Raw genomic sequence first — 16,390 nt, 5'->3', positions numbered from 1 at the left:
GTGGGTGGAGGAGGTGAGGCCAGACAGGGTAGTCATCTGCTCTGACTCCTGTGCTACACTGATGAGTGTAAATTCAAGTGTGTCTCAAAGCAGACAGGATGTATTGTTTGAGGTTTTGCAGTGTTTGAATAGGGTGGAGTAAGTAAGCATTTCACGGTAAGGTCTAATACACCTGTTGTATTTGGAGCATGTGACAAATACAATTGAATTTGAAACAGATGGGGGTATTTGTGATGTTCCTCTGGGTACCAGCTCATGTGGGAGAAAAGTGGATATTATTGCTAAGCAGGCTCTTAAACATCCTAATGTTGAGATGGAATTGTCAATCAGTAAAGCAGAAACCAATGGATTAATAAGAACACTGCTTAAAAATAAGTGGCAAGAGTTGTGGAATAGGGAGAGTAAGGGAAGACACCTGTATAAAATCCAGGAAAAGGTGGGGGCAGGGAGCTCCTCAGGCCGATATTGGATAGGATTTAGACCTTCACGGTCTCTGGTCCACACTCCTGTCCAGTTGGTGGCGGTAATGTACCCTAAAGTTGGTTGCCAACCGCCTTATAAAATCCACAAAAGAAGAAGCTACTATCTCGTCCTCTACAGTTTCTATCTTGAAGCAGTCAACAATGGTAACGTTACAACTAGTGGGGTCTCTACGAAAAGAGCTCGCTGACTCCTTATCCACTTGCCGGGTGCTGGTGGTCGGAGCTGGAGGAATTGGCTGTGAGCTCTTGAAAAATGTTGTTCTCACCGGTTTTAAAAATATAGAAGTGGTAAGTCGTGCAGGGGGCGGACACTTGCCGGGGTGATATAAAAGGCCTAGCTAGCTAATCTGAAAATAATTATATTCGAACATGTCTATATTTAAGTGGTGACGTTCTCTTTAGATATAGTCATGAATGAAGAGAACTACCTAGTTAACAGTTGTCACTTCATCTAAATGGTAAATTGCATGCCATGTTCTGACTTTGGTCTGTAACGTTAGACAATACTAAGGAGTCTCATCTTTCCCGGTGTTGTGCTGAAAATCTCCTCCCCTTCGTGTTCTTCATTGCTGCGATTTGCTTGCTATTTGAGATTTCTGCTCTTTAATCCGTTGTCAGTTTAGCCTAAATTTCACTGTTCTCAGTAGCAGAAAGCATTTTTGTCTGCTGTTTTCGGTTTGGCTATTTGTTTCAATATGGCGCCCTGGGCAAACCCCCCTCGGCGCCCGGTTCCGCCCTGGTAAAATGCCACCCATGTCACCCGTACCTAAATTCAGTCTGGAGTGGCAGAGTGCCCACGGGGCGTTTCTAAATTCAGTCTGGAGTGGCAGAGTGCCCACGGGGCGTTCCTAAATTCAGTCTGGAGTGGCAGAGTGCCCTCGGGGCGTTCCTAAATTCAGTATGGAGTGGCAGAGTGCCCTCGGGGCGTTCCTAAATTCAGCCTGGAGTGGCAGAGTGCCCTCGGGGTGTTCCTAAATTCAGCCTGGAGTGGCAGAGTGCCCTCGGGGCGTTCCTATATTCAGTCTGGAGTGGCAGAGTGCCCTCGGGGGCGTTCCTAAATTCAGAGCGTTATGCTCTCAGCGTTCAGAGCGCAGACTGGACTCTGGCCTCGGAGTAGGTTTGATCTGGGTGTTCTGGCTGAGTGTGCCAGAGCGCAGAATAACTGATTAATTTATCAACACAAAACATCCGTTAAATATGACCGGTGACAGTAAACGTCAGCAAAAATGTTAAATGAAATTGTTTTCAACAGCACCGTTAATCACTAACGACCTAGATAACATGAGAACAGCCTAACCAGCTCTGCTAGGGCAAATCAAAATGTATTTGTAACATCCTGAAATCAATAGGTGTAGCGTGAAATGCTTACTTACAAGCACTTAACCAACAATGCAGTTCAAGAAATAGAGTTAAGAAAATATTTACTAAATAAAGTTAAAAAAATATATATTTAAAAAAGCAACACAATAAAATGGCATAAAAATAACGAGGCTATATGCAGGGGGTACCCATACGGAGTCTAGGTGTGGGTGTACAGGTTATTTGAGTTAATTTGCACATTTAGGTAGGGGTAAAGTTACTACGCATAGATAATCAGCAGCAGTGTAAGAACAGCTTTTTAATGAATTCTTCAGCAATCTTATAGCTTGGGTAGAAGCTGTTAAGGAGCCTTTTGGACCGAGACTTGGCGCTCCAGTACAGCTTTCCGTGCAGTAGCAGAGAGAACAGTCTACGATTTGGGTGACTGGAGTCTGACAATTTTGCAATTTTCTTCCTCTGTAAAAATGGTCAGAGTGAAGTGTTCTCTCAATTGTGCCTGGAAGCAGTTGTCTAGCTAGCTAATTCGAGACAGTTAGCTTGGGTGCTTGACTAGTTGTGAGGCCAGAACACCCCGATCAACCCTCTCAGAAGAGAGCGCTCTGATGTCTGAGTAGAGCGTCAAGAGTATTTTACGAATGCACCTTTAGAGCCGATGCGAGATATGGGTCTGACAATGTACCTCAATGCAGGGATGGAATATACCACTGCACTCCAAATGTTATCTTTATCGACACTGCTCCATCAAAGATTGAGATACTGTTGCTTTTTCCTGGAAAACGGCCCTTTTTGTCCTCATACTAGCGGGCAGTAGCCACAACGGCCATTATGGAATGGCATGTCGCGTTGAACAACAAATGAGCTGATTGGCCTACACTGCCATTCCAAAATGTGTAGCTCAGTGTAAATAAGCTTAGCTGCAGGGTTGGTCAGTCATTGATCTTGCTTTGTACTCTACCCCTCAGGTGTTTTATAATGTGCATTTCTGTTAGGTAGCTAGATACATTGTTGCTTGTAGCAAATTCTTTCATACATTCACTCTTTTAGTGAACCTGACAAAATGTACATTTTTTTTGTTGTTGCAGCTATTAGTAATTGTCTTGTTAACTTGGATTTGGATTTTAATTGGCTTTACCTGTGTTCATTATAGATTGATCTGGACATTATTGATGTGAGCAACCTGAACAGACAGTTCCTGTTCCAGAAGAAACATGTGGGAAAGTCCAAGGCTCAGGTAGGGGACCCAATGTTTCTTTTCACAAACATGCATCACTGCTTGATACTTTTGGTCCATTCTCACTTTTGCTGTAGGCTATGTAGCTATACAACCAAAATACTATATCAGGGGTAGGCAACTAGATTCAACTGCAGGCTGATTTAAAAAAAATAAAAACATCCCCCCCCCCCCCCCCCCCACGATGCCTGAACATAAATATAACAATTTGCACATTGCAAATTACCACAATTTAAGCCCCAAAATAGATTGTATTTGAACATTTCATTCCTTGATTACATTGAGACACAATCACCTCTCTTTTTATTTGTGGGAATACTTGGGAGCAGATTTCCTAAATCAAAATAGTTTTAAGCTGAACAACTGGTGATTAATAGGCTTTTTGACCCAAAGCTACATTTATTTTATTTATTATATATTTTTTATTTTGTTACTAAAAACTCTTGGGGGCTGCCTGTTGCCAACCCCTGCTATACATGAACTTGTGGCTGTCTTGCAGGTGGCCAAAGAGAGTGTGCTGCAATTCTGTCCTACTGCCAATATCACGGCCTACCATGACAGCATCATGAAGTAAGTCAACTAGCTACTGTAGTTATGTGCATGATTGTTCATTGTGCACATGATATTATATTGTGTGTGTTTGTCACCATGAGTTTCTGATGGGAAAACTGAGATGTCCTTGGTCTGTTTGTCCTTCCCAGTCCAGATTACAATGTGGAATTCTTCAGGAACTTCATGCTTGTAATGAATGCCTTGGACAATCGAGGTATAGTGGAATCTCAATGCCTTCCTAATGAAACCCTCAATACTGATCCCTAGTCAATTTGTCTGTTTGTAGAGTATATTTGGTATCTTTTACCAATTATTATGGTCCTTGTCTTACCGCCAGCCAATGTTCCCTCTAAGCTGTGTGCAGTAGCCCGAGACTGCCGTTCAGCTTCCATGGACTGCCACACAGAAGAAATATAAGCCCATGGAGAGAAGCACGAGATTGAACTTCACACAACTTTCTAGAGTTTTCCCTGTTAACACTCAACGTTTCCCATTACTCTGGCAATTGTGATTGAATCAATGCAATATTAGCCCCTTTCAATGCAACATACTGAAACAAAACAAACTATGCAAGACTAAGTATCCAAGAGATTTTGTTGTATGCAGAACGCATCGGAGTAGGATTCTATTGAATTGATACGCACTACTCAGACCGTACTCTACACAGACCGGTGCGGCATAACCAATCAGAGCTGCAGTAGGCCTATATGCAAATAGTTAAATGCGATATATGGATCTGTGGCATTTACTTTGAACTGAACTATGTTGACAGCATGAGCGGTCCTGAGTAGATGCGCTTGTTTTGAGATCAAAGCAAGAGCTGCATGTAGCCACGTGTGTACATTTTGTTCATATCTTTTTGGCTAGTTAGTGAGTTATTAGCCCAGTTATAGATAATTTGTAGTCAGCAATAGGGGAGTGATTGCTTCCTACAAGAGCATAAAATGTTTTTTGGAACATTGCTGCCAGCTGAATCTTTTCTTCCTTGCAGTGGCTCGTAACCATGTGAACAGGATGTGTCTTGCAGCTGACATTCCCCTTATTGAGAGTGGCACAGCTGGCTACCTTGGGCAGGTGACCGTTATTAAGAAGGTAAGAAACAGATTATAAACTTCTAAGGATGAGTTTAACAATTTGATTGTGAATCACATGTGTGTAGTTGTCAACCACAACCTGTGAGTACCATTCATCCAATTGTTAATGTTGAGCACCAATGTAACACATAACAACCACCTCCCTCCTCTTGTTTTTACACACTACAGGGTCTTACTGAGTGCTATGAGTGCCAGCCCAAACCCACACAGAAAACATTCCCTGGCTGCACCATTCGCAACACCCCATCTGAGCCCATACATTGCATTGTGTGGGCCAAGTACCTTTTCAAGTAAGCCTAGTAAAAGTGCTTGTATCTCTCTCGTAGTAAACAATTGTGGAGTAGATTTTTCATTTTACCCAATAGGGGGTTATTGATGGGATTCCTGGTGTAGATCTGTTATTGCGATCAGGTTGGTTGTGCTGTCGTCCATGGTATTGACAATCCAGTTCTATCTCCACCTCAGCCAGCTTTTTGGAGAGGAAGATGCAGATCAAGAGGTGTCCCCTGACACAGCTGACCCAGAGCTTTCATGTGAGTATAACAAAACACTTGAACATTTTCCAACTGCCACTCTCCCTGGTCTCCATGAGACTGAGTCGTGTGTACTCTGGGCTTCTTTGGGATAATAATATATGCCATTGGATATTTGTTGCCTATTCCCAGGGAACCCTGCAGACACTGAAGCCCGAGCCACAGCATCTGACCAGGATGGAGACATCAAACGTGTGTCCACTAAGGACTGGGCACGTTCCACTGGCTACGACCCAGTCAAACTCTTCAACAAGGTACTGTAGGCTTACGGGTGAGCAAGCATTTACTAGAGGACTGCTTGAATGTGGCCCCATGTCTTGTTGTCAAGCAGCTTATTACCCTAAGCTATGGGTATTAAAATGTATAGAAATAGCTACTAGTCCAGGACTATATTTGTGTGGTCCTGCAGCTTTTTAAAGATGACATCCAGTACCTCCTGACCATGGACAAGTTGTGGAAGAAGAGGAAAGCCCCACTGCCTCTGGATTGGCTTGAGCATCAGAAACTTAGTAAGATATTCACATCCTATATTATATTGCTCCAATTTGAAGTAGATTTTTATTTTTATTTTTCAATGAAATTGAATGAGAACATCTTCTAATACAAATTGAATTTGAATATTTTCTGATTCATTTTCTGGTCTTGTTATAGAAGCTTTGAGGTTTAGGTTTGTGATTCTCTCTGGTTGTGTGATAGCGTGTCCCCAGGGGGTGACTGGGACGGGATTGAAGGACCAGCAGGTGTTGGGTGTGGGAGGCTACTGCCAGCTCTTCTCCCGCAGCGTGGAAACCCTGCACTCCGTGCTGGCTGACAAAGGGGATGGAGCAGAGCTTGTGTGGGACAAGGTGAGGACACAGGGAATGGCTTTGGATGGATAACTGCAGGGTCTAAACTGGAACACAATATATTATCAAGGTACAACAGAACGGTGAAGATGTGCTCATAGTTTAAGCTTAAAGTTTCATTGCAAGTTCTTTGGCAGGCCATATGATTGTCTTCCTCTTGTTGCTAGGATGATCCTCCAGCGATGGACTTTGTGACAGCAGCTGCCAACCTGCGCATGTATATTTTCAGCATGAATATGAAGAGCCGTTTTGACATCAAGTGTGGGTATTTTGAGTGAAAGCTGTCTAGCATTTGTAAAAAAAAAAAAATGTATGTTATTTTGATGATTTATTATAAGTGATTTTACTTTTGATAAAAATGTTGCAAGGTCTGTTTCCTAGTAAGCTGTTTTGACGTGTTGTAAATTGTTCCTTGCAGCCATGGCAGGGAACATCATCCCAGCGATTGCCACGACCAATGCAGTCATTGCTGGCCTCATAGTGCTGGAGGCACTGAAGATTCTTTCAGGAGATGTGGAGCAGTGTCGCACAGTGAGAAATCAGGAGTGATCCTTTCTGCTAAGGGTGGTTCTAAGCCTTCAAACATTTTGTCATATTAACTAGGAACCAAACAGGACGAACCTGAACTTGTCCAATACAAACTCTTGTTTTCGTTGCATACCATTTTCCGTTTGGATCTAACCGCTTCCGTTGCTAAACGTTTTGCTATGGTGTGCAACTAATGAATACACCCCGGGGGAAGTTTGACAGTAGGAATGGGGAACTATTTTCAAAACTCATAATTTTAAGTACACAACACAGCATTTATTTCAAAATACATTTGGTGACAGAACGGTTTTGTTGTAGCCCTCTTACCTGCCTGTCATTTTGTATCATTCCCTGTAATAGTAGCTGTGATGGTTGCAGTGTAACTGTGGGCCCCTAAAGTCAAGGGCGTGGCAGGCCAGTCCACTTCTTCCACACCGATCTCGCCAAACCATTTCTGTATGAACCTCACTTTGTACACGGGCAATTTCATGAAACAGGATAGGGCCTTCCCCAAACTGTTGCCACACAGTTGGAAGCACAGAATTGTCTAGAATGTAATTGAATGCAGTAGCGTTAAGATTTCCCTTCACTGGAACTAAGGGGCCTAGCCCGAACCATGGAAAACAGCCCCAGACCATTATTCCTCCTCCACCAAACTTTACAGTTGGCAATATGCATTCGGGCAGGTACCGTTCTCCTGACACCCACCAAACACCGAATCGTCTGTTGGACTGCCGGATGGCTGAGTGTGATCCACCACTCCCAGAGGATGCTTTTCCACTGCTCCAGAGTCCAATGGCGGTGAACTTTACACCAATCCAGCCGACGCTTGGCATTGATCATTCCTCTTGTTACTATTTTAATAATTTTTTAACTGCATCGTTTGAAAGAGATCGTAAACAAGCATTTCACTGTAAATTCTACACCTGTTGTATTTGGCGCATGTGACCATAACATTTGATTTGAGTTATGTAGCATATAGGCATGGCCTATGCCAATGTACACAAACAATGCCGGCAAGTTAATCTCTCTAAAGAGCCAAAAATAATTGTGATTATTCTGGATCCTGCCTTGACATGCTGCACATAAAAATATCCATCATGCGTTCCCTGAACATGTTAGTTGAAATATCTAACTTTTGCCAGGTCTTACTTTTTCCCAGTGCCAAGTAAGTCTAGAGCTCTCCTGCTTAGTTACTTTGCTTCAAAGTATAGCCATTTTATACCTGTTTCACGGAATTAAGGAATATATTAGACTTCTTGGTTGTAGGCTAATGTTATAGCATAATACCTCAGAGCGAGCGATTGAGTGTGTAGACTTTTGGTCCAGCTCTACTCTAGCACACTGCTCAACAGGACGTTGTTAATCTGACTCCTATGTGGCCTAGCTCTCCAGATGCAGAGTAACAGTGCTGTATATTTGACTTTAAGGCAGTGGTATCATTATGATATTGAGTGTCATTATACTAGGCTGGTTTAGGTATTGAACCCAAAATATTCTGAACACTTAGTTTGTGATCTAGCTAATGAAAGGGCTCCCGAGTGGCGCAGTGGTCGAAGACACTGCATCTCAGTGCTAGAGGTGTCACTACAGACCCTGGTTCGATTCCCTGCTGTATCACACCCGGCTGTGATTGGGAGTCGCATAGGGCGGCACACAATTGACCCAGTGTCGTTAGGGTTTGGCCAGGGTAGGCCGTCATTGTAAATAAGAATTTGTTCTTAACTGACTTGCCTAGTTAAATAAAGGTTATAATGATTAGCCCATCGGGGTAACCTAAACAAATGCAGATGGGCAACCCCATGCTTTACCCATCTATAACCTAGCCACTATGCTACATCAGTAAGCCTAAAATGGCACACCTGCCTGATAATATAAGCTATAGCCTTCTGATGAAAGTCAGCCCAAAAAAAGACTTATTTTTGCCAATATGTGCTCATTTCTGGAGAGGAATATTGGCGTGTGTGTGGTGCGTGCAGACATCAAGTTCGTATTAATTTGCATTCCAAGTGCCATTAAAAATGTAGCGTCATTGAACCTGCAGATACCCTGTGGTTGTGAATAATTTAATGGCAACTTAGGGCTGTTTTAGTGTATAGCTAGTGTGATCTGAAACCTATTCCAATGTCCATTCCTGTATTGTCTTCCTAGATCTTCCTGAACAAGCAGCCCAACCCCAGGAAAAAGTTGCTGGTTCCGTGTGCTTTGGACCCACCCAGTGCCAACTGTTATGTGTGCGCCAGCAAGCCAGAAGTCACAGTCAAACTGAATGTGCACAAAACTCTTGTGCTGGCCCTACAAGACAAGGTAATGTATGGCTTTCTGGCTCCCTTTTTCATGTAACCTTGCTTACAATCATACTGATAAAGCCAGACAAATGCACAGACAGAGACATTTTTGACGAGGGAGGAAGAGATAAAGCCATGTAGATATTGACTAGTGGGTTGCATGTAAAATCTAAACAAAACAAATCTTGTTTCGTTGTTGCAAACATGACAGAGTGAAATGTGATCAGCATGTGTATATATATTTAACCTTTTTTTTTTTATACTGTTATTTTACTAGGCAAGCCGGTTAAGAACAAATTCTTATTTTCAATGACTGCCTAGGAACAGTGGGTTAACTGCCTTGTTCAGGGGTAGAACAACATATTTTTACCTTGTCGACTTGGGGATTCGATCTTGCGACCTTTCTGTTACTAGTCCAACGCTCTAACCACTAGGCTACTCCATAACCATGTGTTCAGCTAAAGACTCTTGTTTCTTTGTTAGATATTAAAGGAGAAGTTTGGGATGGTGGCGCCAGATGTGCAGATCGAGGATGGGAAAGGGACAATCCTTATCTCTTCTGAGGAGGGTGAAACAGAAGGTATGAGACAATCACAGAATATTATCAGACTGTCCCAAAGGAGACCAGTAGAGGACTGCATATTGCACTCAACAGTTAAGGGTTTGCATTTGAAATATTTGTACTGTTCAAATAATATCATGACATTCTTTCAGATAGTCGAAATGCATGTTTTTTGTAAAACAGCTCTTGTTTGCTGCGTGACTCGAGAGCTGCAGCAGAGTGGGAAGGGCAGGGGCCGGTATATGTGAGAGATGGGATGGATAGGCAGAGAGTGAAAGTAGCCATAGTCATGCTAGTTTGACAAACTTGCTGCTATAGGTTATCTATCATACCATCTGGTAGTGCCTGTTTTAACTACAGTGGCAAGAAAGTATGTGAACCCTTTGGAATTACCTGGACTTCTGCATAAATTGGTCATAAAATTTGATCGGATCTTTATCTAAGTCACAACAATAGACACACGCAGTCTGCTTAAACTAACACTATACGTTTTCATGTCTTTATTGAGCACACCGTGTAAACCTTCTTCACAGATCAGGGTGGGGAAAGTATGTGAACCCTTGGTTTTAATAACTGGTTGACCCTACTTTGGCAGCAATAACCTCAAGCAAATGTTTTCTGTAGTTGTGGCTCAGACCTGCACAACGGTCAGGAGGAATGTTTGACCAGTCCTCTTTACAAAACCGTTTCAGTTCAGCAAAATTCTTGGGATGTCTGGTGTGAAGTGCTCTCTTGAGGTCATGCCACAACATCTCAATCGGGTTGAGGTCAGGACTCTTGACTGTGCCACTCCAGAAGGCGTATTTTCATCTGTTGAAGCCATTCTGTTGTTGATTTACTTCTGTGTTTGGGTTGTTGTCCTGTTACATCACCCAACTTCTGTTTAGCTTTAATTAGTGGACAGATAGCCTTCCATATTCTCCTGCGATATGTCTTGATAAACTTGGGAATTCATTTTTCTGTCAACGATAGCAAGGTGTCCAGGCCCTGAGGCAGCAAAGCAGCACCAAACCATGATGCTCCCTCCACCATACTTTACAGTGGGGATGTTGGTACTTTTTCTGGTACACATACTTTTTCCAACCTACACTGTGAAAGTTTAAATGATCTATTCAGTATAGACAAGAAAAATACAATGATTTGTGTGATTTTAGTTTAAGCAGACTGTTTGTCTGTTGTGATTTTGATGAAATCCAGATCATTCCAAAGCGTTCACATACTTTTTCTTGACACTGTACGTCAAATCGACAAAGTAGCTAGCTAGCAAGGCTAATTGAGGCACTCTCCGAACTGCTTACCCCTCCAAGAGGGAGGCAAGCTTACATGAGAGATGAGATTCTTAGCTCTACTCCATTAAAGCATTAACACAATCAAGAACCGATTCTTACCAGTTTTCACAGCCTACATGTGTCTTAAAATAGGTGAGTGATATGATGTTTAGAGCCTAAACAGACTGAACAAGGAGACATGTTAAATAGTAATTTTTTTTTAAGCCTTGAAACAATTGAGACATGGATTGTGTATGTGTGCCATTCAGAGGGTGAATGGGCAAGACAAAATATTTAAGTGCCTTTTGAACAGGGTATGGTAGTAGGTGCAAGCCCGGGCGCACTGGTTTGTGTCAAGAAATGCAACACTGCCGGGTTTTTCAAGCTCAATAGTTTCCCGTGTGTATCAAGAATGGTCAACCACCCAAAGGACATCCAGCCAACTTGATACAACTGTGGGAAGTATTGGGAGTCAACATGCCAGCATCCCTGTGGAAAGTTTTCCACACCTTGTAGAGGGTTATTGCAGCAGACCACACCGGGTTGCACTTCTTCTATCAGATAAAAACAGTGGGCACACGATCACCAACATGAATACTCTTGCAAATAATCCGATACTAACGTCTGTTGGGATATTTGATTAACTGTGCCCACCCCTAAACAGTATACGCTCTTATTATCATCAGTATACAAATCTTTTCATGCACCATTCTCTTCTCATAGCAAACAACTGCAAGTTCCTGTCTGACTTTGCGATTCGAAATGGCAGCCGTCTGCAAGTGGATGACTTTCTGCAGGATTACACACTCCTGGTTAATGTGATTCACTGGTAAGAGAAGGATGTATTTCTCTGTGTGCTGTATTCGCCTTTGTATTTCCCTAATGTAAATGTATTTCTGCTGAAAAAGTGAGAACTTGGAGAAGGATGTGGAATTTGAGGTGGTGGGTGATGCACCTGACAAGGCCCCAACCCCAACCAGGTCACAAGAAGAGGGAAAGAACATTGCCAATGGCAACAAAGAATCTTCAGAACCGTCCACCTCTTCTGAAGGTGAGCAAAACTGACTGTCTACAGAAATGAACTATTTTAGACTACATCTGATCATTCAAATCCTGGTCATAAGTAATCAGTCCGGTCCTTAAACCATTTGTTTATAGTGCTGAGAATGAGGCAATGTTTCTTCTGTAGTTGAATGGAAACTCTAAAGGGGTACAGGTCAATCTGACTTTGTTTTCCTCTTGCTTTCCTGTCACCTCTTAGCTCCTGCTGAACAGAATGACATTCTGCTAGTTGATTCAGACGAGGAGGTGCCGTCCTCCAGCACTATGGCTGTGAGCATGGAGTCAGGAGGCCACAAGAGGAAGCTCCATGATGCTGAGACAGGCGAGGCCTCGGCTAAGCGCCAACACCTGAGTCAACCCTCAGCTGATGATGATAATGACATCATTGCGCTGGACTAGCATGTCTCTAAACCCCCCCCCCCCCCCTGTTAGAAGAAGGGAACTATTTTCATGCGCCATTCCTCTTACCAAACATTTGTAAATAATAATGTACAAAACTTACATTTTCTGGTTATTTGGGGTCAACAGAGTACTGTTTACAGTGGAAATTTTGATACATTGCATCTATTTGTGATAAAATATTTAAGAAAAATAAAAATAATGTATTTGTTTTGTCAAGTCGGGTGTGTTTTTTTTTTTTTGGGGGGGGGGGGTTGAAAGAAACATTTTAAAAGGTGCTACAGCTAGAATTTCTCCTCTGTGGAAGCAGGTGAATTGCAACTGCAATAGGCACTCAAAGCAGATCTCCCCCTCCCATTCATCCCATTTCCCTGTAGAATTAGTCACCTGCTTTTTATTTTTTTTCACCTTTATTTAACCAGGTAGGCTAGTTGAGGACAAGTTCTCATTTACAACTGCAACCTGGCCAAGATAAAGCAAAGCAGTTTGACGCATACAACAACAGTTACACATGGAATCAACAAACATACAAGTCTATACACAGTGTGTGCAAATAAGGGAGGTAAGGCAATAAATAGGTCATGGTGGTGAAGTAATTACAATATAGCAATTAAACACTGGAGTGATAGATGTGCAAGTAGAGATACTGGGGTACAAAGGAGCAAGATAAATACAGTTTGGGGATGAGGTAGTTGGCTGGGCTATTTACAGGTGCAGTGATCTGTGAGCTGGTGAGGGAGATATGAGTCTCCAACTTCATTTTTTTCCCCCCATTTTTTTTTCTTCCCTTCAGTTCTATTAAAAAATATATATATTTTTGGGATGGTACAATGCTTCCCAACACTTCTGTTTTCTCACATAAACTGAAATTGAGGGAACCATGTAGAATTTTTGCAACTAGGAAAAGTGATTTCTACATTGGCCAATTGACCCATCCTAGATAACACAGCTACAAAGTCGAATTAGCTTACCCATTCTGACAACAGATACTGCTCTGGTAGGAGAAATCAACAGGTGAATATCACTGCCAATCACAACACTGGCAAGTAAGTAATACTGTGAAACATTATCATTCCACTATTACTGCAGATACAGTTAGTTGGAAGTTTACATACACTTAGGTTGGAGTCATTAACTTGTTTTTCAACCACTCCACAAATTTGTTATTAATAAAATATAGTTTTGGCATGTCAGTTAGGACATTACTTTGCATGACACAAGTTGTTTTCCAACAATTGTTTACAGACATTTCACTTATTCACTGTATCACAATTCCAGTGGGTCAGAAGTTTACATATTCCAGAAAATGATGTAATGGCTTTAGAAGCTTCTGATAGGCTAATTGACATCATTTCAGTCAGTTGGATGTGTACCTGTAGATGTATTTTAAGGCCTACCTTCAAACTCAGTGCCTCTTTGCTTGACATCATGGCAAAATCCAAAGAAATCAGCCAATACCTCAGAACAATTGTAGACCTCCACAAGTCTGGTTCATCCTTGGGAGCAATTTCCAAAATGCCTCAAGGTACCACCGTCATCTGTACAAACAATAGTACGCAAGTATAAACACCATGGGACCACGCAGCTGTCATACCGCTCAGGAAGGAGATGCGTTCTGTCTCCTAGCGATGAATGTACTTGGTGCGAAAAGTGCAAATCAATCCTAGAACAACAGCAAAGGACCTTGTGAAGATATTGGCGGAAACAGGTACAAGAGTATCTATATCCACAGAAAAACGAGTCCTATATTGATATACTTGAAAGGCCGCTCAGTAAGAATGCCACTGCTCCAAAACCGCCATAAAAAAGCCAGACTACGGTTTGCAACTGCACATGGGGACAAAGATCGTACTTTTTGGAGAAATGTCCTGGTCTGATGAAACAAAAATAGAACTGTTCGGCCATATTGGCCATCGTTATGTTTGGAGGAAAAAGGGGGAGGCTTGCAAGCCGGAGAACACCATCCCAACCGTGAAGCACGGGGGTGGAAGCATCATGTTGTGGGGGTGCTTTGCTACAAGAGGGACTGGTGCACTTCACAAAATAGATAGCATCATGGGGTAGGAAAATTATGTGGATATATTGAAGCAACATCTCAAGACATCAGTCAGGAAGTTAAAGCTTGGTTGCAAATGGGTCTTCCAAATGGACAATGACCCCAAGCATACTTCCAAAGTTGTTGCAAAATGGCTTAAGAACAACAAGGTCAAGGTATTAGAGTTGCCATCACAAAGCCCTGACCTCAATCCTATAGAAAATATGTGGGCAGAACTGAACAATTTTGTGCGAGCAAGGACGCCTCCAAACCTAACTCAGTTACACCAGCTCTGTCAGGAGGAATGGGCCAAAATTCACCCAACTTATTGTGGAAGGCTGCCCAAAACGTTTGACCGAAGTTAAACAATTTAAAGGCAATGCTACCAAATACTATGAGTTTATGTAAACTTCTGACCCACTGGGAATGTGATGAAATAAATAAATGCTGAAATAAATCACTTTCTTCTATTATTCTGACATTTCACATTCTTCAAATAAAGTGGTGATCCTAACTGACCTAAAACAGGGAATTTTTACTAGGATTAAATGTCAGGAATTATGAAAAACTAAGTTTAAATGTATTTGGCTAAGGTGTATGTAAACTTCTGACTTCAACTGTATATTTTGGACATTTTCTGAAATTACAATGCTAACATTTTTTCCCCCCTAAATCCTGTGTAGCACCTTTTAATACCAAATGTTTTCAGGGTATTTCCTCCAGATCATTGTAAAATATATATATATATATAATCAAACCCAATTATTTCTTTGGGTCTAGCATTGACTGAATTTTCTTTGTAATTGTTGACCATTGACCACTTGCAAGGTGAGTTGCTTTGTCACAGCTGGCTAAAAAATGCATTGTTATTGGTGTTTGTTACTTTATTTATACATTAGTTTTTCATGTGGTTTATAGTTTGATCCATCATAGCTGGGCCTTGACCTCCCTTTGGACCAAGTAGGTAATGACAGAATAAACGCTTACAGATCTAATGACCCAAAACTTGTTTTCTTAAGCTTTAGCATACACAGTATTACTAGTATACATAATATATCAGAATTGCGCTGCCTGTGTCAACCACTGATGACCAGTATAGTGTACAATTGTGGCCAAAAGTTTTGAGAATGACACAAATATAAATTTTCAAAGTCTGCTGCCTCAGTTCGTATGATGGCAATTTGCATATACTCCAGAATGTTATGAAGAGTGATCAGATGAATTGCAATTAATTGCAAAGTCCCTCATTGCCATGCAAATGAACTGAATCCCCCCCCCCAAAAAAATAAAATCTGCTGCATTTCAGCCAAGCCACAAAAGGACCAGCTGACATCATGTCAGTGATTCTCTCGTTAACACAGGTGTGAGGGCTGGAGATCACTCTATCATGCTAATTGAGTTTGAATAACAGACTGGAAGCTTCAAAAGGAGGGTGGTGCTTGGAATCATTGTTTTTCCTCTGTCAACCAAGGTTACCTGCAAGGAAACACGTGCCGTCATCATTGCTTTGCACAAAAAGGGCTTCACAGGAAAGGATATTGCTGCCAGTAAGATTGCACCTAAATCAACCATTTATCGGATCATCAAGAACTTCAAGGAGAGCGGTTCAATGGTTGTGAAGAAGGCTTCAGGGAGCCCAAGAAAGTCCAGCAAGTGCCAGGACTGTCCTAAAGTTGATTCTACTGTGGGATCGGGGCACCACAAGTACAGAGCTTGCTCAGGATTGGCAACAGGCAAGTGTGAGTGTATCTGCATGCACAGTGAGGCAAGGACTTTTGGCGGATGGCATGGTGTCAAGAAGGGCAGCAAAGAAGCCACTTCTCTCCAGGAAAAACATCAGGGACAAACTGATATTCTGCAAAAGGTACAGGGAATGGACTGCTGAGGACTGGGGTAAAGTCATTTTCTCTGATGAATCCTCTTTCCGATTGTTTGGGGCATTCTGAAAAAAGTTTGTCCGGAGAAGACAAGGTGAGCGCTCATGCCAGCAGTAAAGCATCTCGAGACCATTTATGTGTGGGGTTGCTTCTCAGCCAAGGGAGTGGGCTCACTCACAATTCCTAAGAACACAGCCAGAATGGTACGAACACATCCTCCGAGAGCAACTTCTCCCAGCCATCCAGGAATAGTTTGGTGATGAACAATGCCTTTTCCAGCATGATGGAGCACCTTGCCATAAGGCAAAAGTGAT

The 16,390-nt window shown here is 42.2% G+C and overlaps 1 protein-coding gene across 2 annotated transcripts; it reads left to right on the top strand.

The window, feature by feature from the left end:
• Window positions 1–557: 557 nt before the first annotated feature.
• LOC109867208 (SUMO-activating enzyme subunit 2-like) lies at window positions 558–12,383 on the top strand. 2 transcript variants are annotated; one of them, XM_020456222.2, is made up of 17 exons: window positions 558–770; window positions 2,950–3,033; window positions 3,533–3,603; window positions 3,735–3,799; window positions 4,577–4,677; window positions 4,848–4,969; window positions 5,145–5,212; window positions 5,345–5,466; window positions 5,622–5,721; window positions 5,909–6,057; window positions 6,225–6,318; window positions 6,476–6,588; window positions 8,737–8,892; window positions 9,357–9,453; window positions 11,427–11,532; window positions 11,612–11,754; window positions 11,965–12,383. In XM_020456222.2, the coding sequence occupies exons 1-17, from the start codon at window positions 624–626 to the stop codon at window positions 12,162–12,164; spliced, it is 1,938 nt and encodes a 645-aa protein (XP_020311811.1). In that variant the 5' UTR covers window positions 558–623; the 3' UTR covers window positions 12,165–12,383. The 2 variants fall into 2 exon arrangements, 1 of the variants encoding a protein (XP_020311811.1); XR_004204811.1 differs by having other exon boundaries at window positions 3,735–4,677; window positions 5,345–5,483; window positions 6,476–8,892.
• Window positions 12,384–16,390: the final 4,007 nt, after the last annotated feature.

The sequence above is a fragment of the Oncorhynchus kisutch genome, linkage group LG22 (genome assembly GCF_002021735.2).
Source record: "Oncorhynchus kisutch isolate 150728-3 linkage group LG22, Okis_V2, whole genome shotgun sequence".
Lineage (NCBI taxonomy): Eukaryota > Metazoa > Chordata > Actinopteri > Salmoniformes > Salmonidae > Oncorhynchus > Oncorhynchus kisutch.
This window is presented reverse-complemented; position numbering and strand designations above follow the sequence as displayed.

Bases quoted from the DNA above. Each gene is read 5' to 3' on its own strand.
- LOC109867208 (XM_020456222.2), top strand. From the start codon at position 624: ATGGTAACGTTACAACTAGTGGGGTCTCTACGAAAAGAGCTCGCTGAC. The intron at 771-2,949 runs GTAAGTCGTGCA...TGTTCATTATAG, and splicing joins GTTTTAAAAATATAGAAGTG to ATTGATCTGGACATTATTGA. The intron at 4,970-5,144 runs GTAAGCCTAGTA...TCTCCACCTCAG, and splicing joins TGGGCCAAGTACCTTTTCAA to CCAGCTTTTTGGAGAGGAAG.